Source organism: Monodon monoceros, unplaced genomic scaffold (genome assembly GCF_005190385.1).
Source record: "Monodon monoceros isolate NGI ecotype Baffin Bay Population unplaced genomic scaffold, NGI_Narwhal_1 Super_Scaffold_18, whole genome shotgun sequence".
NCBI lineage: Eukaryota > Metazoa > Chordata > Mammalia > Artiodactyla > Monodontidae > Monodon > Monodon monoceros.
Window position 1 is genome coordinate 65,187,622 of NW_021703774.1, and position 24,084 is coordinate 65,211,705.

The window sequence follows — 24,084 nt, forward strand, 5'->3', positions numbered from 1 at the left end:
ACAAATTGAATCAGCTATATATATACATATATCCCCATATCCCCTCCCTCTTGCACCTCCCTCCCATCCTCCCTATCCCACCCCTCTAGGTAGTCACAAAGCACTGAGCTGATCTCCCTGTGCTATGCGGCTACTTCCCACTAGCTATCTATTTTACATTTGGTAGTGTATATATGTCAATGCTCCTCTCTCACTTCGGATGTGGACCTTTTTTAAAAAAATATTTATTTATTTATTTATTTGGCTGCACCAGGTCTTAGTTGTGACATACGGGATCTTTACTTGCGGCATGTGGAATCTAGTTTCCTAACCAGGGATTGAACCTGGGCCCCCTGCGTTGGGAGCACAGATTCTTAACTGCTGGACCACCAGGGAAATCCCAGAAGTCAGAAGTTCTTAATTCTTGTCCCAGCACTGCAATAGATTAATTGGAAGATCTTAGAAAAATCATTTCTTCTCCCAGAGTCTATTTAAACATTAATAAAAAGAGGGAGTTAGTAAGAGCTTATCTCTTGTTTCATTAGACTGTATATGTCAAGAGAAATGTAAAATACGTTTCTTACTGTGGATTGTGGACAAAAAGTTTAAAGCCACCGCTTTAATCCTCTAAAGGTCTCATGCAATCCAAAAACAAAATGGTTCTACCACTGATGTTAAACATGTGTGCTTAATTACCATGTAGCACAATAATGACTACTGTATCATAAAATATGGATGATATTAACTTTGCTGTTTTATTTGATACCAGATTGTTCAAATAAGGTCAATCTTTAAGCTTTGTCTCTCAAGAGGTAAAACCATCTGCTTGAATGTTTTTTTTAATTAAGAGAATACATTTGCAGAGGGAGCAGCAAGTTTCAAGACGTAGGTAATTTGAAGTTTGCACTGCATCAGGGCTGCCTTGAAAGTAAAGCCCCATTAATGCAGCACAGAGTAATGACAACAGGACTGGACTCAGAGAAGGCCTAGGCTTGAATCCTAACTCCATTATCACGGGTCATATGATTGAGGTGAGGATCAAATGAGTAATGGACATGAAGGTTCTCTGCAAACTGTAATGTACCATACACATAAGCGTCAGTAAAAAGAAACATCCTGCAGCTATGAATAAACTGGGTGAGGAGACAAAAATTCTTAATTCCAACGACAATGTGCCTCACAGCTGCTCTGATAAACTGCGCAACTAAAGTAATATTGAAAATATCTGTCCTCATTCCATCTCCTATTTTTACACATTTCAAATTTTAAATATCAGACTAATACAAAAACAAAAACAGACAAAATATGGAAATCTCACTTAATTCCTACAAGAGCAGAAAAACAAAGCCTAAGAATAAAAATCTAATCTCCTCCCAAGATCGCTCAGACTGCTCCTTATTCTGTATTTATCAGGACTTTCATTCACCTCAAAAGGCCAACAGGAGGTTTTATGCACTTAGAAAGTGTCTGGCACATACCACTTTATCAATATTAGCCATCGAAGTAATATGGCCTTGGCTGAAATACTTAACCAATTGATTCATTCAATGGTAAAATGGGAATAAAGCCTACTTTACAAGGATTCTGTGAGAATCAAATAGAACTATGCAAAAATAAATGTGAAGTACTTATCAAAACTATATTAGAGGGGCTTCCCTGGTGCTGCAGTGGTTAAGAATCCGCCTGCCAACGCAGGGGTCACGGGTTCGAGCCCTGGTCCGGGAAAATCCCACATGCCGCAGAACAACTAAGCCCGTGCACCACAACTACTGAGCCTGCGCTCTAGAGCCCTTGCTCCACAACAAGAGAAGCCACTGCAATGAGAAGCCCGCGCACCACAACAAAGAGTAGCACCCATTCGCCGCAACTAGAGAAAGCCCGCACACAGCAACAAAGACCCCATGCAGTCAAATTAACTTATTAATTAATTTTTTTAAAAAACTATATTAGAAAAGAGATGAACTTCTCAAAGGTGTCAAAAAGACAAAGGCTGGGGCTTCCCTGGTGGCGCAGTGGTTGAGAGTCCGCCTGCCGATGCAGGGGACATGGGTTCGTGCCCTGGTCTGGGAAGATCCCACATGCCGCGGAGCGTCTGGGCCCGTGAGCCACGGCCGCTGGGCCTGTGCATCCGGAGCCTGTGCTCCACAACGGAAGAGGCCACAACAGTGAGAGGCCCGCGTAACGCAAAAAAAAAAAAAAAAAAAAAAAGACAAAGGTTGTGGAAATGTTCCAGATTAAAAGAAGCTAAAGAGACATGACATCTATATGCAATATCTGACCCTAAACTGGATCCTGTATTGGAGAGAAAAAAACTGAACTGATAAAACTGTAACATTGACATTTGAATAAAGTATTTTACAAACATAAATTTATGGGTCTGTACTGCAGGTATGTAAGAGAATATCCCTATCCTGAGGAAATACACACTGAAATACCTAGGGGTAAAGGACTATGAGGTATGTAAGTTCCTCTAAAATAGTTCAGGAAAAAAATCTGAGTATGTATGTATTGATAGATGGATAGACAGACAGGCAGATAGATAACATGAACTAATAAAGCAAATGTGGTAAAATGTTAACAATAGGTGAACCCAGGTAAAGGCACGTGGATGTTCTCTGCACTACTTTTGTTTTTGCAACATTTTAAAATTTGAAATTATTACCATATACAAAGTCTAATACACATGTACACACACACACACACACACACACACACATACAAACGGCTGCAGTGCACACATAACGCTAAGGAGTTACAGGAAACGAAAAAAGAAACTTTCCTTTAGAACTCATAATCAAGGGGCGGGGGGGTAAGAGCCACAGAAAATTTTAACCATAACAGGTTTAATCTTTGAGTACCATTTGTTAACCACCTTTAACCAGTCAAAAGTCCTCTTCTGTTAACAATTAATATTCTTTCACATATTTGTAAAGCAGTAACGTTCTGGAGAACATATACCTTCTAAGACTATATAACTATTGATCCTTTCATTGAAATAATTTGTCATTCTCCCTTGTAAATTATCTATTCACTTATTTTGTCCATTTGATTGCTGGATTTACTTGCATTTTTCTTTTTTGTAAACACTTTATATACTAAAAATTGTTTTTAAAAGACTATGAAAACTTGTACATGAATGATCAAAGCAGCATTATTCATAACAGCCAAAAAGTGGAGACCATCCAAATGTCCATCAACTGATGAATGGATAATCCAAATGTGGTATATTGGAACAATGGAATATTATTTGGCCATAAAAAGGAGTAAGATACATGTCACAACATGAACGTCCCTTGAAAAATATTATGGTAACTGAAAGATGTCATACACAACAGCTACATCATGTATAATTCCACTGAGATGAAATGTCCAGAATAGACAACTCCACACAGAGAGCAGATCAGTAAGTAGTTGCCAAGGGCTGTGGAGGTTGGGGGATGAGGAACGACTGCTAATGGGAATGGAGTTTCTTTCTAGGGTGATGAAATATTCCGGAATTAGACAGCAGTGATAGTAGCACAACTCTGGGAATATACTAAGCAACCATTAAATAGTACATTTTAAAAGGGCAAACTCTATGGTGTATGAATGTTAGCTCAATTAAGCTATTAGAAAACCAAACAACCAAGGACTTTCATTCACCTCAAAAGGCCATTAGGAAGCTATGGACTCTCTTTCCAGACAAATGTACAGGCACACAAAGTGTTACAAATTATTATGCAAGGAATGAGTGAGGCCAAGAAAAGGGAACATGTTTATGTAAACACTGAAACCTATCTATGGGCTCCATTAAGAAACCCTGTGACTGTCACTCTCATACGCTGAAAGTGGAAGAACAAACTACAACTGTGTAGAAGAACAGTTTACCCCTAAGGTGAAAAACTACCAACGTTCTGACTCTCCAATTCCAATTACAGGAATTTCTCCTACAGGTATACTTGCACATGAACAAAATGAAATAAGTAACAAGTTATTCAGTGGAGGAATGTTTACAAAGAAAAAACCTGCAAAACTCTTAAATGAGTATGGCACCCTGTGAAGTAAGACTACCGTGCATCTATTAAAAAAAATAGGAAAACTTTTTATGTACTGATGTGGAAAAAATCTCTAAGATGTATTAAGTGAGAAAAGCAAGGTACAGGACAGTGTTTATATTTATAGTATGTTACCATTTCCATAAAATAGGTAAATAGGGAAAAAGACAAATACTTATATATTAAAGAAGAATGCATAAAATGCTAGTAACAGTGACTGCTTCTGAGCAGGGGAACAATATGGCTAGAAAGCATCTAGGGCATGGGAGGACTGTCTCCTTAAGAATGAGTCTCCAGGGACAGGTTACAGGAAGGGAAATCAGAGAAAGGAAAGAAGTATTTAATTATTTATTGATATAAATGAGCACCCCTCTAAAAGTAATTATTTATTAACCTTATCAAGATGCTACATTGAAAAATACAGAATAAAGAATGTTAAAGTCGCCACGACATAAATCTAACCTAATGCAACACATCAGGGAAAAAAAGAAGAAACCTTCTGTTCACTTCCCATTCCAAAGATACTGTAAACACAAATGAGATTACTTGCCAACGTCTTTATTCAAGATAAATTTTTAGAAGCCCCAAATCTCCATCTAAAAAGGAACTGCAAATATTTTAACAAAGCATGTTTTTCTTTTATTTGCAGAGTCCCTGGTAGCAGCAAAGCCCAAAAGTAGTCAACACAGAAGTGATTTTTTTTTACTAGAATGTGGATAGCTTTTCAGATCTCCAAATCTTCCTGTTGAATTTGTTCTGATGGATTCCTCTACTTTATAGCCTGAAGAAATATCATGATCTCGATGTTTCTGTTAAAGACTTTAGTTACTAAAAAGTATCTACTCATTATTCACCTTCTTAGATCTGAGGTACCCACACAATTTAAGGATATTTAGCTCACACCTTGACCCAACAGAGTATCTCTTCTTGGGTGTTACAGATAAAATAAGCAGCTTAAGTGTCAGTAAAAGTTACACTTTTTTTTTTTCCTGAAATAGAACATAGGCACTCTCCATTTTTCTAAGAGTTTCTCTGCACTGCTTTGCATTGTAAACAGATTATTTTAGACTCATATTTTTCTTGGAAGATACTCCTTTAGGGGCTCCCCTGTGAGTCATGCTACTACATGTCCTCCTGGGTACAACAAGAATACAAGGCCCTGACCACTCTTTACCTAGGCCATTTCTCAGGGTTGAAGCCTTGAGAGATAAGGTAACATCTTCCTCAGGACAATTAAGAGGCTTGCTTACTCCTTGCTGTAAAGGTAGTCAATTCCCTTGGGCTTCCCTGGTGGCGCAGTGGTTGAGAATCTGCCTGCTAATGCAGGGTACACGGGTTCGAACCCTGGTCTGGGAAGATGCCACATGCCGTGGAGCGACTAGGCCCGTGAGCCACAACTACTGAGCCTGCGCGTCTGGAGCCTGTGCTCCGCAACAAGAGAGGCTGCGACGGTGAGAGGCCCGCGCACCGCGATGAAGAGTGACCCCCGCTTGCCACAACTAGAGAAAGCCCTCGCACAGAAACGAAGACCCTACACAGTCAAAAATAAAAATAAATAAATTAAAAGAAGGCTCAACATTTAAAAAAAAAAAAAAGGTAGTCAATTCCCAAGTTCAGCATTCCTCCACTGCTGTAAAGGAACACTGTGTGCACAGCACCCATCTGGGCCAGTATCACATTACCTCAGTGGTGACAATACTAACAATACCTGAAATCTTGAACTTAACTGTATAACACTGTCTCCATAGGAAACAAATACAAAGTTTTAATTTGGTATGTATGCTAGGGGAATCCCCTTCACACCATTCAAATATTTGAAGGACAGTGGAAAGGGATCCCCCCAGCAACTACCTTCTCACGATGGTTCTAGTGACCCAGGGCAGGGACTTCCAAAGGATAGGGACTGGGATGGAAGAGGTCAGGTCACTAAGTAAAGAATTAGACAGAGGGTCCAAAGTAATAAAGGGTCTGGAAGATGCTCAACAGAGTGAATGGGCTGAGAGGAAGACCTGGGCCTCCTGTCAGTATAGCCTGTACCCCTTCATCAGCCTCCTATCTGATGTTATTTCTAGTTCTGACCTAGCTCCTGATCATTTTCTTTCCATTGTTCCCACCAACTGATTTCTATTAAGGGTTTTTGCTCCACGTTGACCCACTATGGGACATGTAGAATAGAATTTCACCACTTTTTTTTCCTGCTGTTGTCCCAATCACCAGAACAATGTAGCTCCACAGCCTTAAAACCAGGGCCGTAATGTCTCATGAACTTTATGGAATTATAAGGGGTAGGCGGAAGTACTAAATGCAGATTTAAACAGACTGCTGTTTCCAAGCCCTTGGTTTGATGTTTGGTCACATTCAGTAGCACTTTAAAGAAAGATAAGCATGCTTTCCCATGAAGGCATCTTTGTAGTTCCAAGATTACCATTTACTAAGAAACTGCTTAAGAGAATGTCTACACTGAAATAAGAGACCATGTTCATTTTTTCCATCAGGATCACAGCCAAAAACCAACCATATTTCTTGAAAACTTAGATGAGGTTTCCAAGAGTTAAACAGAACAGATTTACCAGCAAAAGGCAGAAAGAGTGAGATTATAATTTGAACCAGGCAAACTGTTTCATAACAGAAAATGTGGCACTTAATGTAGTTTGCAGAATATGGTATGCTAAACACGCTACTTTATGGCAGTAGCAGGCCTCTAGAGAGTGAAACTAGCCAAACAAAAGAACAAAAAAGGTAGAAAAAAAGAAGCCATGTCAGCAATACAAAGCCACAAAAGACTGATGCACGTTTTTTTTTTTTTTTGGTGCTGAATTACAACTTTTTCACCAGACCTTTGGTTTAAAAACAAAAACACTTGAAAACTTTTTCATTTTGGCCATTTTAAACCAGAAATTTATACTAACTCAAATTTATCCTAATTTAACAGGACTTGAGTCTAACAAACACATGCACTATTGAGGTCACAGAAGACTATATACATGAGCAGATCAAAGTTTTCTGCAGCTCCTTCTGGAACAGATTTACTCTGGGTTCCTGAATGGCTTGGCCAGCAGATAGGACAGACTGATGTTTCTTTACTTGAAATAAACATTAAGTCAAAACCTCTACCAGAAAACTCACACTGAAAAGGCTTGGCTCACTTCCTGATGTGCTAGCCAAGGAAAAATAAGCAAAAAAACCTCCGTGCAGGTTGACCAGAAACTTTATTCTAATCGTCTTTTGGTCTCTTGCACCAGACACACAGTACTTGAATCTTTCTTGTGTATTACTGTCAACTCTAAATTTTGAAAAGTAGTAAGAATGCTAGTCAATAAATAATGCTTAAAAAAAAAGCTAATACTTGTTGGTTCTATACTTTCTCATCTCACACAGCCCCCAGTTCTTCAATGTTGACTGAATTATTCACCAAAGTTACATCAGTAAATTATTCACCAAATTTACAGAGCACTCTTAAGAGTGCAAAAGCGGAACAGACATAGTCTTTCTCACCAAAGAACTTCTAAAGGATGTCTGGCTAAAAGACCAACAAATAATTAATAGAAATGTTTAGAGATTACAAAATGGGTCAGTGACATACAATGATTGCCAACATTAAGATGCTCACTATTCAGATATTAAGCCTAGAAAAAAAAAGACCTCTTCTGGTTTTTAAATACAATTACTATATCAAAGAATTTTAGAATTAGAAGAAACTTTTCTATAACTTACCTGAACCTGTTCTAGATGAGTCCTCTGAAATAACCCAGAACAATTATCCTATTTTCCACATGACAACCTTCATTTCCTAGAAGATAGCTCTATTTTCAGTCTTCTCTCCTTCACCTTACTGAATCATACCAACCCTTAAACCCTTCCTCTCCCCATGACATGGTTTCTAGACCTCCTCCCCATCCTAGCTATGTTCCTCTGGACTGTCCAGTGATTAAATGTCATAATTCTATGAATGTAGACTAAAAATATATTAATATTTTTAACAACTGTGATATACTGTTTATATTTTTAAAATATCTAATTAGTCATTACGTTTTTCATGTCTAAAGTATTTCATAATACATATTTTAAATGTCTAAACAAATTACATAAAGACAACTTTGGGGCTTCCCTGGTGGCGCAGTGGTTGAGAGTCTGCCTGCCAATGCAGGGGACGTGGGTTCGCACCCTGGTCTGGGAGGATCCCACATGCTGCGGAGCAACTGGGCCCGTGAGCCACAATTATTGAGCCTGCGCGTCTGGAGCCTGTGCTCCGCAACAAGAGAGGCTGCGATAGTGAGAGGCCCACGCACTGCGATGAAGAGTGGCCCCCGCTTGCCACAACTAGAGAAAGCCCTCGCACAGAAACGAAGACCCAACACAGCCATAAATAAATTAATTTTTTAAAAAAAGACAACTTTGAATATTTTCTATTGCAAGTTCTATTTGGGAATATTATAGAAGAAACATTCAAATTCTCAATTTAAAGAGTATTAAAAGAAAATTTTAAGGGATCATTTTAAAAATCCTTCAGGACAGAAATTATTTCAAGCATCTTATTTGACCACAAAGGTATGAAACTAGAAATCAACCACAGAAAGAAAAATGGGAAAAGAACAAACACATGGAGACTAAACAACATGCTACTAAAAAAACAATGGGTCAACAATGAATCAAAGAAGAAATCAGAAAATACCTCAAGACAAATGAAAATGAAAACATAGCTTTCCAAAATCTGTGGGATGTAGCGAATACAGTTCTAGAAGGGAAGTTCATAGTGATACAGACCTTCCTCAAGAAACAATAAAAATCTCAAAACAACCTAACCTGCCACCTAAAGGATTTGGAAAAAAAGAACAAACAAAACCCAAAGCCAGCAGAAGGAAGGAAGTAATAAAGATCAGAGAGGAAATAAATAAAATAGAGATCAAAAAATAACAGAAAACATCAATAAAAACAAGAGCTGGTTTTCTGAAAAGATTAAATGGACAAACCTCTAGCCAGGCTCACCTAGAAGAAAAGAGAGAGGACCCAAATAAACAAAATAAGAAATGAAAGGGCTTCCCTGGTGGTGCAGTAGTTAAGAATCCACCTGCCAATGCAATGGACACGGGTTCGAGCCCTGGTCCAGGAAGATCCCACATGCCACAGAGTAGCTAAGCCCGTGCGCCACAACTACTGAACCTGCACTCTAGAGCCCACGTGCCTCAACTACTGAAGCCCGCGTGCCTAGAGCCCGTGCTCCACAACAAGAGAAGCCACTGCAATGAGAAGCCTGCACGACCGCAACGAAGAGTAGCCCCCGCTCACCGCAACTAGAGAAAGCCCACGCGCAGCAACAAAAACCCAACTCAGCCAAAAATAAATAAATAAAATAAATGAATTTTTAAAAAAAAAATCCTCTTTCATCATTCTTAACTTCCTCAGTCTCCTGTGAAAAACATACTCTTTTTTTTATTGGTTGTACAACTTTTTAATTGAAAATATCATGAAGTATTTTTAGATCTTTGTTATTGTTTTTTATATACTTATTGTAGAAAATTTACCAAACACCAAAAGAAAGATTACATACCCAACTTAAATAATTACCAACTTTTTGCCAATCATGTTTCCTCTATCCTGCGCTCATCATCTCCCCATAGAGTATTTTAAAGCAAATCCCAGCTTCATATCATTTCACCTTCAACTGCAACACACACTATGCATTAGTGCCTATTATGCCATAAGCACTGCGCTTACCTTTTTTAGTCCTCAAAATAAACTAACATAATAGTCAAGCTTAATCCTGTACTATCCATGTCTGTTCTCATGTGACACTAATGTTCCTCCTTCATGTTTTGGCACACACTGTTTTCAATACCTATGTAAACTGTGGGAATTACTATAGAACTTCGATGTTCTACTTCCAGTAGATAATATTCTTTTGTTATGGGTCCTTACAGTATTTCTGATGGAGATTACTTGGTTGTGTTTATGCAACAGTAGAGCAGTTTCACAACTAAATGGGCTAATGACGTGCTAGTTAATAATTCTGGTAGACAGGTGAGTCAGTAGTATGATGAACAACCTTACATAACTCACAGGATTTTAAAGGTACTTTGCAATACCTAAAGAAAAGGTGGAGTAGCAATATTAACAACCACAATTTTAGAGAACCCACTTTTAGACTGATTATTTAACTTTCATTGAACTTTAGGACCATAACGTTCAACTACTATTTAATACATAACATGAGGTATTTTGTATCACTTTTAAAGAAAGCAAGAGTTAGCTGGTAAGTACTATAACCAGTTCTAGATTGTGACAGATCTTAGGAAACTTTCTGTGATTCATAAATTACAAGAAGTCCCTACAACAGAAATTTTGAAGTTTTGCAAAGATGGGGAAAAACTAAATAATCATTAAGAAACAGAATTCCTAAGAATAGCAAGTTGTAGTTAAGCAGTGGTGAAAACCCTTCAATAAGTCAAGAGAGAAGATAAATATAAACCCTGACTAAAAAGCAGTCTACAGACTCTTATCTGGGGAGTTGCCAAAAACATTTCAATCAGGAAACATGAAAGAATCCTGTAAAATACTAGTGTATGATTGAGTTGGGGGTGACAGTCTGGAGGAATGTGATGAAAAGGTTCAAAAGAAGGAATTAAAGAAGAGGGAGGTATGCATACTTCTCTTTTCGTCAAACCACTTCAGACTTTTTTTAAACCTTTTCACTTAGGTTCTAACATAATAAGCCTTACCCTAATTTTCCACCAAAGACTGGATCTGCAATTTCAGCACATTTGACACAATATAACAAACTTTAAAAAACAAAGAAGTGTTTCGTTCTTTTTTTTGTTTTCATTTTTTAAATCAGGCATTAAAAAAGCACTAAGCTTCAAAACTTACATCTGAACCCACACTTCTCATGGTACTTTGTAGGACAGGTTTAGTCACAGAAAGTTTTCCATTCACTGGGCTATTTGCCACTGGGGCTGGTACCACGTTCACCACGTGATTAGGTAGATGTGTGGTTGCCCCAGTGACAGCAAGGACTGGTTGAGGAGGCGACAGGACTCCAGGTGCCTGGAGTTGTACCATGGTAGGCTGAGAGAGCACCACCGTCTGACCTGCAGCAGAGAAAAAAGAAAAGGAATCAGAGGGTGCATAACTACTGTGGCAGGAGAAGCTATTCAACATTTAGGTCTCTTCTGCAGATATAATAGGTAAGACCAAACGGAGGGATTTGAAACCACCAATTAAAACACATCAATAGCAGCACACATTCATACTGACTTTTGTTGTGTTTTTAATGAAACCGACTAAATTCATTCTCTTTGAAGTTATCATTAACGTATTTCCACACTTTTTTTCAGCTAACACACATCAAATTTGCTAAGTTATACATAGGTTTCTCTAAGTATTAACCTCTGAAATTTATTAGTGCTAAAAGTATTTATCATATTACAAATATCAAACCTTCTATTCTGAACATAGAATCATATATTTTAAATTAATGGGATTTAGAAATACATATAACACCAAAAATATATGACAGAGATTCAGTAACTCAATACCTGGAAGAACCTGAGGCTACAAATATCAAAAATGTTAAAACCACTTAGCTAACACGGGAAACGTAAACCTGTAATTTAAAATAGTCTGCCGATAATATTGACTCCCCTACCCACCAAAATGGTCTACAAATCTTTTCTTAATCTTTACATTTAACCTTATTTTAAAATTACACTAATCTGAGGAAAATTAGTATCATTAACCTAAAGAAGGCTCATACAACTCATAACACTGGTCTATGAAAATTTTTACTTGCCTGCTGAGTATTTGCTTTCAGATCTGGCCAATTTTATAAGGTGTTGAAAGCCTCACCTAACATCCACAGCTGCTTGAGCCCATTTAGCAAAATAAAGGTACTAAAGTAACTGGCAACTAAAATTTCATGTAGTATATTTATACTCTTCTTTAAGGGAAAAAAAACATACTATACTTTCAGACAGTGTAACATGATCCATGTAAAACTCAGCTCAGTATTTCAAAGGATCAAGGAAAACTAAAAATCAAAATGACGCTTCAGAACACCTGTTTGTTAAGAACATCTGTCTTAGCTTAAAAAAAATCACTTGTATAAAATCAAAGTCTTTATATTTCAGAAGGCCTCAGAAAGCATACAAAAACTAGAATTTAATTCATAGCATTTTATCCCAGGTAAATTAGTAAGAAAGACCTAAAAATAATCTCACAGGTTTGTAATATATACGGTTTACTTGAGCGTAAATGATCACTAAATATTTTTATCTTCTAATTTTCCCCTGGCATAATTTATTTTATGAAATGAAAACATAAAATACGGAAATAGCTCATAAGCAGATATATATTTGCTTATGCCAAATATTCAAATAAAAATAATTAACAGGGAATTCCCTGGCAGTCCAGTAGTTAGGACTCTGCGCTTTCAGTGCTGAGGGCCCGGGTTCAATCCCTTGTCAGGGAACTAAGATCCCGTAAGCCATGTAGCGCGGCCAAAAAAGAAAATTTATAAGTAAAATAAATAGCATATTTATTTATTATTATGTAATATAATATTATGTAATATTACGTAATATTATATAATATTACGTAATATTACGTAATATTATGTAATATTATTTATTATGTAAGTAAATGTTAAGTTTTTTAATTACACTTATTGAGATATTACAGTCAATCTGGTACTATGAAAAGACATACTCATCAGAATGTAAAACTTAAACCAAGGGTTCCCACCCTGAATATAAAGACCCTTCTTTAATAGCAAAAATGTCATGGTCACCCAAGATGATCATGGCTGTCCTTTCAGTTTCTGTGGATTGAGAAAATATGTGATGAGAAAAGGCTATTAAGAATTTAGTAATGATTTTAAATGAATTTGGAGTTGAGTAATCAGAAGTATAACTTCTTTGTACATCAGTACAAAGATATATGAAACAAATTATTTATTCAGTCTACAGAAAATATGGATTTGCAGATGCCCTGCAAAAGCCAAAGGTTACTACTACTCCAACCACACGTATCTCAGGGCCCACTGTCTACAGGTTGAGAACCACTGACTTAAACCAATACTTTGAGAAGAGCATTATCAGAAGTAGTGTTCCATATCTTGAGTTTAAAAATTATGATAAAAAGACCCTAAAAAACTAAAAAATGTTCAATGAATTGTGGGATTATTCCAAAGAACAGAGAAGGTGGTAAACATAAAGAATTAAGTCATTTCAAGGAAAGGATCCTACTTCTAGCTCCAGTTACCGATTTAAAGCATTAGCAGTTAACACATAAAGATAGCTTTGTAATATTTCTTAAAACTAATTGAGAAAAATAATCCAAGTCTGTAGTATCCAGTGTCTGGTTATCACCACCTCTTTGCTGAAAGAACTGCAACACGGAGCGAGGGAGATGGAGCAATATCAAGTCAAGGTCTGCGTACCAAATGTGGCTCCAAGTCCTACCAGGCCACTGATGCCTCCTTTTTTTCCAAAATGCACATCAGGCCCTTTCATCCCAGAGTGCCTAACTAACCTCAAATTATTGAGCACCTAAATCAAAGATCCTATAAATATACTAGGCATGTTTGGGTTCAAGACAAAATGTGGAGAAACAACTAAATTTCCATGACAATGTGTTCAAGGTGACTTGCTAAACCTGACATGCTAGATGCCCACCAGCTCACAAAATGCAGTGCAAAGGACTGTTTCGGGTCTTAAATAGTTAGCAGCTGAACGTAGTTACTACTGTTCCTAGTGTGGAAGCAGTTAAAAAGGACATACCAAAAGGCTGTTTATCCATTTCAGCATGCTCAAAACCCTCTTTGGCATTACACACAAATCCCCCTTAATGGACCACGGCTGGTTTCAATGCTGGATACTTTTGACTATGTATGACTCACTGATAGTGATAGTCAGTTTCTTCCTTCCAGTTACCTTCAAAGACTTCAAACTTTATATCAAACAGTTATTGAATGCCTGCTTTGTCTAAAATAGTATGGCTGTGTGACAGTAAATTTCTCTGTGTATTAATTTTCTCATCTATAAAATGGAGATGATAATAATAGTACCTATCCTCACAGAGTTGATGTAAGGATTCAATAAGATAACGCACTTAAGCACTTAGAACAGTGTCTGGCACGTAATAAGAGCTTAAATGTTAGCTAGTATTAATTATTTTTATTATTATTAATTACTATTAACCTCCTTTTATGTATAATAATAGCTTCTATAAGGGTATTGCATGTATTATCAAGTCATTAGTTCTCACAGTTACTGTTATTTAACTGTTGATATAAATTTGTTAACTCCCCAATTAGATAGAATTCTTGAGATCAAATACCACATCTCTGCATTCTTTTAGAGGCAATATACTATAGTGATTAATTACACAGACTGAGCCAGACCACCTGGGCTCAAGTTCTGACTCTACTGCTCACTAGTAGAATGACCTAGAACAAGTTACTTTACCTCTATCCTCCATTTCAATGATTTGTTACCACTATCTACCCAAAAAGTCCAAGACAGGATACCTTCCTCTCTATCCTCCATCCCCCTTTCACATGACCTAATTACCAAGCCCTGTGATTCTACACTTTTTAACATCTCTACTGTCTATCCTGGCTCTTCATTCTCATTGATATTCCAGGCTTTCATCATCTCTCACCTGCACTACTCGTGCAAGTCTTAATGGATGTATAGGACTTAGATGTAGAAGTAGGCAGAAGCTGTTTCAGGCAGATAGAATGGCATGTCAAGAAACGAGGAAAAAAAAGAAAATTTAAGGGACAATGGCCAGATAAGTTGAACTAAAAGATTTATAGAAAGGAGAGTTATTATAAGGTAAAGTTAGAAAACTAAACTGGAGCAAAACCATGAAGGGTTTTACATTCCAAGCCAGAGAATTTGAACTTAATCCTGTAAGAATTACTTCTTTTTTAATGGCAAAATATTTACTTCTGATACTTATATCGATTAACTGTAAAATGCCTTTCCTATATTTCTCTTCTTCCCTCCCCATTTTCAAATAAATGGAAGATATACACTTAAATCTATATGTTATTACAATATACCTCTCCAGACTGTACTATAAAAACAGGCAAGTGCCCTATATTAGCATATGCTCCCCCAAAATAAAACTGTCTTCAGATAATGGGAAAGCACTGAAGTTCTGAATAATGTATGATTCAGGTTTCTAAAACTGATAAGCTGCTCAGAGAAGTTTCTCTTCTTGCTATAGGTAGGAACTTCTATCATTCAAACATAGCCAATGGTCTGCTAAGAGCAAATTCTTACAAATACCCCTTGCTTTACATACTGGTCATATTAATATCAAACTTTTACTTTTTATACATGTGTTTTAACAGCTTATGGGAACTATATAATGAAGTTCTTCACAAGTTTAGATTCTCAGCCTTTGGGAAAACACAGACCCTTTTGAGATCCTGATGAAAGTTTTGGAGACTATCCCTAGAAAAATCCACAAATAACATACACTAAATCTTGCATTTTATTTCAAGGCGTTTATGAACACTTAACATCCATTCACAGGTCACAAGAATACCCATTCTACAGGACTGCTATTTTTCACAGGAAAAAGGCAGTAGTTTTCACCCTGTCCTAAGAGGGCAGGTATTTCAGGCTTGTTTGGTTGGAGTTTTTTTGGTAGGGATTGGTGGATTTTCACAGATCCATCCAGTCTCTCACCTAGTTCTTTTTATCAATGTCATATTGTCTATGACCATGGAACAGAACAAAGATAACAGAGTACCTGGAAATCAAATTTATGACGTTGCCCTCATTAAAACCATGCTCCAAAGAAATGAGCTAACAATCCATAGCTGGAAATACAGCCATAAGTGTAACACTGGGTATTTATTTACAACCCATTCCCCATTGACCCCAGTCCTACTTGGTGCCAACAAGCTAAATCCAGGGAAAGAACGCTGTGCAAGTTTCCATTTAGTCATGTGTACACATATCAGTATAAGTACAATGATGAATAATCTTCCCAAGAGATCTCTATGTGCAAATGATTCCTATATCTGAATAGTACCAAATCCTCAAACTTGAACTTTCACTATAGACCTCAGCTTCTTGCAGAATCAACTATGGGAGGCCATCTAGTGGACAAAATATAGAAACACACATTCTTAGGTACTTGAAGACAGTTTCAGGTTTCTTCTTAATGCCCCATACAAGATCATGTTACTAAACAGCGCTGCCTCCTCAGAGATTATCTGACTCTATTGCCAAAACACACCTATTAGACCTGAAATGGACCATATTATTTTAAATACTGACTTCTCCTTAAAAACAAAAAAGTTCATGGACACAAAAATCTCAGAATAAAATGGCACCAAAAAAGTTTCCCAGATTTTCTTCTTCGTTACAAGTGGTTATATAAAACCACAAGCCTTAGAGACAGGCGCCTTCATAATTAAAACTGTGAGAAAAAAGAACTATCAGATGTAAATAATCTTGATAGCTATCTCCCTTGTTAGGATAGGAACCACATCTCTACAACATCCTCAGAACCAAGGACAATTCTTGACACACAGCATGTGCTCAGAAATTATACCCTGAATTAAAACAAGTCATATGACACAAGCCTCAGTGCCCTCCAATTAAACATACACAGCCTCAAATTCCATTCAGGTACCTTTAGTGGGTGCAGGATGTATACTGATAATTGGCTGCTGCTTCGCCAATGGCATAAGTGTTGGCAGTGTTTGAATAATGATGGTTTTTGCTGGAACGCTGGGGTTTGTTTGAGTCTTGGGTGCTGCTGGAAGTAATAAAGGCTTGGGCTGAATTGAAGGTTTTGAACTCATCTGAATTTTTTTCTTTGGAGTCAGTCCATTTTCTGGAGAAAAACCAAACAAACCACAAATCAGTTTAAGGGCAATTAAGCAAATCCTAGAAAGCAGATTCTATTATACACCTTTCCCTAAACATTTTCTTGACCTCTGACTACCCTTACTGAAGTTTAAGCATAGCCACTCTATATCTTAATGGACTGAAGAAAAGTCCTCAATCTGAGGTCTTCCTTTTTGACCAAGCTGCAGCTTTGCCAAAGGGACACGTGAACCAGTAAAGAAGAAGAGCTAAAACCCCTGAATAAAGCATCAAGGTGAATAAGGTTAACAAATGTCACAGCCAAATGGCCCTCACGTTCAATATCTTTAACTGAAACTTTGAAATTTCTCCTGAAGATGGTGGGGCCCTAAATCTATTTAAAGTATCATTCACCTATAAAGACAAAAACAACCAATGGAGATTATTTCTTCCCTTTCCTCTCCACATTAATCATCCACAACAAACAAAACAGGTCCACTAATTTAAAAACAGCAAGCCAGCTTAATAAACATACACTTAATCCAACATTTTCTTTTAAGAAATGGAGCCTAAGCTCAGTCTAAAATAGAGATAACAGAAGTTAGGAGATGGAGTAATACCAGTTTTGCTCTTAGGACTAATGATGGGCTTGTCTTCCTTCAGTGGCTCTGCTGAGGAGGGACTATTAAAGCTTTCACCATATAAGGAAAAGGGAGACATCTGGGAAGTAGAAGACAAATCCAACTCCTCCTGTAGCAAAATAAAACACAAACAAATTCATGCAGAAGAATACTATCCTTGAGCAGAAAATTGCTTAGAAAGAGAGGCAAGATCTATATATAAACAGAAACACTTCAAGATAACTTCAAGGCAAAGGTGTGATATATTAGAGCTATATCTATATATGAAGTACTAAGAGATGATGGATAAATCAACATTATCCATCTATACTAAAGGAAAAATAACTAAAAATGAAGTATGTCTATTTCATCCTCTTATATGAAAGATATGAATCACTGATCTGATCTGCTTCTACATTTTCTCCCACAAACTTTATATTTTACTTGTTCCTAGTCATACAAACATTTAGTATCATTATAGAGTTACAGTTAAAATGCTAATATCTTTCCCCCACCATCTCTTATTCTCTTACAGGAATCTCAAAAGCAAATAATTCTCACTATTTGTAACCTTTTCTATTTCTTAACACTGCCTTTGTCCCGAATGTTTTGAAAGAAAAACACTGAAAGGAGCAGGGCTATTTTATTTTATTTAATGGGTAAACTAATAATACAGAGGGACTTCCCTGGTGGTCCAGTGGTAAAGAATCCGCCTTACAAAGCAGGGGACATGGGTTCGATCCCTGGTCGGGGAACTAAGATCCCACACGCTGCAGGGCAACTAAGCCCACGCGCCACAACTACTAAGCTCACACGCCTCAACTAGTGAGCCTGTGTGCTGCAAACTACAGAGCCCACACGCTCTGGAACCTGGGTGCCACAACTACAGAGCCCACACACCCTGGACCCTGCGCGCCACAACTAGAAAGAAGCCCGCGCGCGGCAACAAAGAGCCCTCGCGCCACAATGAAAGATCCCGCATGCCTCAATGAAGACCCTGTGTGCCACAACTAAGACCCGATGCAATATACAAAAATATTTTTTAAAATAATAATAAATATTTTTTAAAATACAGATATATAAATATTAATATTTTCTAAAAGTCTTTTAATATTCAGTGGATCTGTCTCATTTTGTTAGAATAAAGAAGCTTAACACAGGATAAAAGTAGCATTTCAATTCCAAGAGAAAAAGATGTTACGTATAATAATGGAATGGGCACAAGTACGTAAATACATACATCATACCATCTTCAAAAGAATCTATAAGATTACTGAAAGAATTAAGAGAATACTTGTTTACTCTCAGCATGATGCAGGCTCCCTTACCTCAAAAAAGCCAGAAGCCATAAAGGAAGAAGAAATAGATTTGAACAAATAATAATTAAAATATTTTATAAGAAAAAAACAGAACATAAACAAAGTTAAAAGACACATATGGGGAGAAAATATTTGCCAAAAATGGATAAAGGAAAGAAACCACCATTTCACTGAAAAGGAAATGCAAATAGTATCCAAAGGCAAATTTAAAAGAAAATCTTTTTTTTTTAAATCATCAGATAAGAAAAAGTTAAAATGACCTGAAAGAGCATATGGAAGAAATGGTCATTCTCAGTAATGCTGGTGAGAATGAGAATTGTTTCATTCATTCATCCTCAACACCTATTCAGCATGTAGCCATAAGTGGGGCTGTATGAACCTTACAGAGTATATTATAACAATAATATATTTGGAAAAAAACAAAGACTATGAGATAACACAGGAGGAAATGATTATCTTCATAGCCTTAGATGCTTACAAGGCATCTGATAAAATTCAGCAAAGATTCCTCATAAAAGTCCTAAAAAATAAGGACTGGAGGGACATTTTCTTAACATTAAAAAAAAAAAGCTATGCATAATTGTATAGCCAAAGTCATACTTAATGGTAAAATACTAAATGCTTTGCCATTAAAGTCAGGACAAGAAAGAAATAATTGCTTTTTCTGTAATTCTAGCAGACATAATTATACTAGAAAATGAAATAAAAGGAATAAATACTAAAATAGAAGAAACAGAAGCGCCTTTGTTTTCAAGGTGATATGCTGTCTACTTGGAACACATTTAAGAACCAACTAACAAAATTTTCACTATGAAAATACTGTATTAATAATCACTTAGAGGGCTTCCATGGTGGCTCAGTGGTTGAGAGTCCGCCTGCCGATGCAGGGGACACGGGTTTGTGCCCCGGTCCAGGAAGATCCCACATGCCACGGAGCGGCTGGGCCCGTGAGCCATGGCTGCTGAGCCTGCGCATCTGGAGCCTGTGCTCCGCAACGGGAGAGGCCACAACACTGAGAGACCCGCGTACCGCAAAAAAAAAAAAAAAAAAAAAAAAAAGAATCCACCTGCCAATGCCGGGGACACGGGTTCAAGCCCTGATCCGGGAAGATCCCACATGCCACGGAGCAACTAAGCCCATACGCCACTGCTACTGAGCCTGCGCTCTAGAGTCCATAAGCCGCAACTACTGAGCTTGCATGCCACAACTACTGAAGACCGTGCGCCTAGAGCCCATGCTCCGCAACAAGAGAAGCCACCGCAATGAGAAGCCTGCGCACCGCAACGAAGAGTAGCCCCTGCTCGCCACAACTAGAGAAAGCCTGTGCGCAGCACCTAAGACTCAACACAGCCAAAAATAAATAAATAAAATTCATTTTTTAAAAAACGAATTGATTTAATAAATGGTACTGGAACAATCCTTCTGATAGTCATTTGGGAAAACAAAAAACTTGGATTCATATTTCACATCATAAACCAAGATAACTCCAAATGGATCAGAGATCTAAATATTTAAAATAAAACCTTATGAAAAATATGTATTAACAGTCACTTAGAAACTATTACTTCCTGAATAATTTGATCCTAAGGCCACTAGATGGAGCAGTGCAAGACCAGCATCCATGCAGAGAGGCAGGCTGGTGGAGTATCGGAGCCTAAGGAGAGGAGGTAGGGGCAGGCAGCCCAGCACAGGGAGTCAGAGCAGATTACCCTGCTCATATTGGGTCAGCTTGATGCAGGTGTCAACGCCCAGAACACAGGAGTCGGTGTGAAGGGACCTGCACTGGCCAAATCCAGGATAACATAAGAATCAGAATAAATAATTATAGTAATGGGTTATAATCTGTTGAATAAACTAGGAAACCATGAGTCCATATTGATATAAACAAATAAATGAATAAATTTAAAGTCTGATGAGAAACAGGTTATTTTTACATAGTTTTAAAGTACCTCCTCATAAAATACTTATTTTGGGCAAAGGAAGAAAGAGCAACTTCACAGTGGAATAGCCTGGCAGACACCACCTTAATCAAATGAACAAAGTGAACCTCATCAGTAACAGGACAAATAAAAATTGTGTGCCATCACATCAAAAGTAAATGAGACAGACACACCATCACTTCTGTGATATTCCTGCCACAAATACAAAACCTGAATCTCATCCTGAAGAAACATCAGACAAACCCAACTGAGGGACATTCTACAAAATAATTAGTCTTTAATCTCCAAAAGTGACAAGGTCATGAATGTCAAGGAAGAATGAACTGTTTCAACTGAAGGAGATTAAAGAGACAAGACAATCAAATGCAATGCGTGATTCTAAACTAGATCCTTCCGCTCACTAAAGGACATCTTTGGGACAGCTGGTGCAATCTAAATGGGAATTGAAGATTAGATGATAGTATGGTATAAACATTTATTTCCTGATTTTAATGGTTTTATTGTGGCTAGAAGACATATCCTTGCTTGTAGGAAGTAGACACTGAAGTATTTGGGGGTGACAAGGCATCAAGTTGGCAACTTACTCTCAAATGGTTGAGGAAAAAAAAAGTTCTTTGTAATGTACTTGTAATATTTCTATAAGTTTAAGGTTTTTCAAAACAAAAAGTTAATATAAGCAAGAAAACAAGAATAAAAATATTATATCCTATGAGTGGTGAAAACCCTCCTTTGAGTAACAACAACAAAAAGCAATAAAAGATTGATAATTCAGCTATGGAGAAAATAAACACCAAAAATAAAGCTTAAAGACAAATGACAAATTGGAGAAAAACACTTGTAACTTATTTCACAAACTAAACACTAATAATCCTAATATGTAATAAAACACTTTAAAAATTGAAGAGAAAAAGACCAATACAATCCAATAGAAAAGTGGACAAAAATTTGAACTGTTCATAAAAAGAAATGCAAATAGGCCTTAGACATATGAAATATACAAAAAGATGTTTAACCACACTTATAATAAAAGAAACAGAAAACAAAACATGCTGTGTAATGATGAAGGGAAAACTGGCCCTCTTACATACTGCTGGTCAGAATACACAACCGTACAACCTGTGGAGGGAAATCTGGCAATAAACAGTAACATTAAAAAAGTATTCACCCCGATCTCAGCAATCTCTCTTTAGGAGTATAACCGGATATCTTTGCCAAGATATCCTGGCAAAAATATGAAGTGACTTATGTACATAGTTATTACAGCATTGTTTGAGTCCAGAAAAGACCAAAAACAACACAAATGTTCATCAACAAGGAAATCACTGAATAAAGTATAATATAGTCACACAGTGGAACACTATGCAGCCATAAAAGGGAATGAGAACGATTCTATATCCTGAAATTGGAGTTACCTCTAAGTTAAATAAGCAAGGTGCAGAGCAGGGTATGTAGTATGCTACCTTTTGTGTAAGAAAGGATGGAAAGGAAAGAGTAGGACAGAACTCAGGCTTCTGTGAATATACCTTGTTATATATTAATACTTTTGACTCCAAAAGTAAATTAAGTTTTTAAAATTAAATCATTGGAGAAACTGTGGGACCACAGAGGACTGCCAAGAGCGGCAATCAGAGAAAAGCTTCATAGAGAAAGTAATTTTTGAACTGGGACTTAAGGATGAATAGGAGTTTTCAAAGAAGAAAGAAAATGAGGCTATTTCAGGCAGAAGGAAGAGCATGTACAAAAACCTAAAATGGTAAGAGCAGAGATCTCGCTGCTCTTGTCCACGGACGGTGTTTGGCACAGTTCCTGGCACAGTTGTTGAATGACTGGAGCACACAGAAGCTCTCAGGGTTAAACCTAAGGGGAGTGTGAAGGTAGGAACAGGAAGGATAGTGAGAAACAAGACTGGAAAGGTAAACAGGAGCCAGAACATGGAAGGCCTAGTACACTGGCAATTTAAATTTTGTCCTTGTAAGGGTTGGGAAGGTTTTAAGCAAAAAACTGGCACTATCAAATTTGTGATTTTGAAAAATTTCTCTTTGAAGATTCCTCTGCTAAGAAAGGTTTGGGGAGTTAGGAGGCAGAGAGACCAGTCAAAATTCTATTGCCTTAATCCAGATGAGGTGACGATGGCCTGGTGTGTGTGGAGAAGATGAATCTTAGAGATACTAAGTGGATAGAATCATCAGGATTTAGTAACTGACTATATGGAAATTATGCCAGAATGAAGATACCTCAATTTCCAGCAGATATAATTCACTGAAACAGTAATTTGAATTTTTCTTCTTGTATTTTTTCCTTTTCCTATTCCAAAAAATACCTAAGCCCTTTGGTACATCCTTTTCCTGGCCTCAGAGCTTTTGTCTAGATGAAGAGCAGAAGCATTTTTAAGGTGCTTTTGTAAAAAACCTTATTAGCGCATTCAAAAGGTAGTACTAGGCTTTCCTGAACTAAGGAGACCATTCTAGGTTACATGGCTAAGGAGTTACAGAAACAGACCATCTTACAGTCTTCCATGTCCTCAAAGAATGTATATTCTAACGGGGAGTAAAGAGTGTAGCAGGGAGAAAAGGCAGTAAGTCAATAAACAAAAAAAATATTGGGTACTGGTACGGTGCAATGAAACAATGAAATTATGAAGACAAGAACATAAGGGAAGGAGGGCAAAACCAAAGAGACTAACAGCTTTCTAGCTCCCTCAAGGCCATTCCTCAAGATTCAGCTTCCTCAGGATTAAATGAGATAATAGGACTTATATTAGCACTTAATAAATGTTAACTGCCTCCCACACATACATATTTTCCAGATTCCACTGTAACCAAAATCACTGTAAAAGACTGGTTACTTACAGGAACATGCTGAGTCGAAGAATAAGAGTCCACTGACTGAGGAGATGAGACTGAACAACTTGAGGAGGCTGGAGAAAGTGGCTGAGGTTCTGCCTTAATATCTTTAACTGAAAAACAAGGGGCAAAAATTTTCCCACTGAACAATATAAACTCAGAACGAAATGAATAAGAAAGAAGGTAAAATCTGCTTTTAAAATTCAATGATATAGAAGCTAAGGTCACCAAAATATATCATCAAGTGAAAATTCAAGAGCAGAAAATAGTAAATCTAGTATGCTTCCATTTGTGTAATAAATTATACATGTGTACACTATTGTACTACTAGCATCTGCATTAACTCTCTTGAAGGATGAACATAAGAAATTGATAACAGTGGTTGTCTCTGGGAAGCAGAACTTGGTGGCTGAGGGACAAGAGCCAAAAGAGACACTTTTCTACTCTACAGACTTTTTGTACCTTTTGAATATTATGCAATATGCAAAATTATAGACTCCCCCCAAAATAATTTTAAAACAT

The 24,084-nt window shown here is 37.2% G+C and overlaps 1 protein-coding gene across 2 annotated transcripts in view; it reads right to left on the reverse strand.

Annotated features, from left to right (window-relative positions):
* The window catches only part of ATF6 (activating transcription factor 6), a 220,208-nt gene that overhangs the window by 180,759 nt on the left and 15,365 nt on the right, over positions 1-24,084 (reverse strand). For both annotated transcript variants that reach the window (XM_029227930.1, XM_029227929.1), the window contains exons 4-7: positions 23,569-23,675; positions 17,461-17,590; positions 16,665-16,868; positions 10,878-11,098 (exon numbers count right to left, since the gene is read on the reverse strand). In XM_029227930.1, the coding sequence (XP_029083763.1) occupies positions 10,878-11,098; positions 16,665-16,868; positions 17,461-17,590; positions 23,569-23,675 (662 nt within the window). The remainder of the gene's footprint in view (positions 1-10,877; positions 11,099-16,664; positions 16,869-17,460; positions 17,591-23,568; positions 23,676-24,084) is intronic.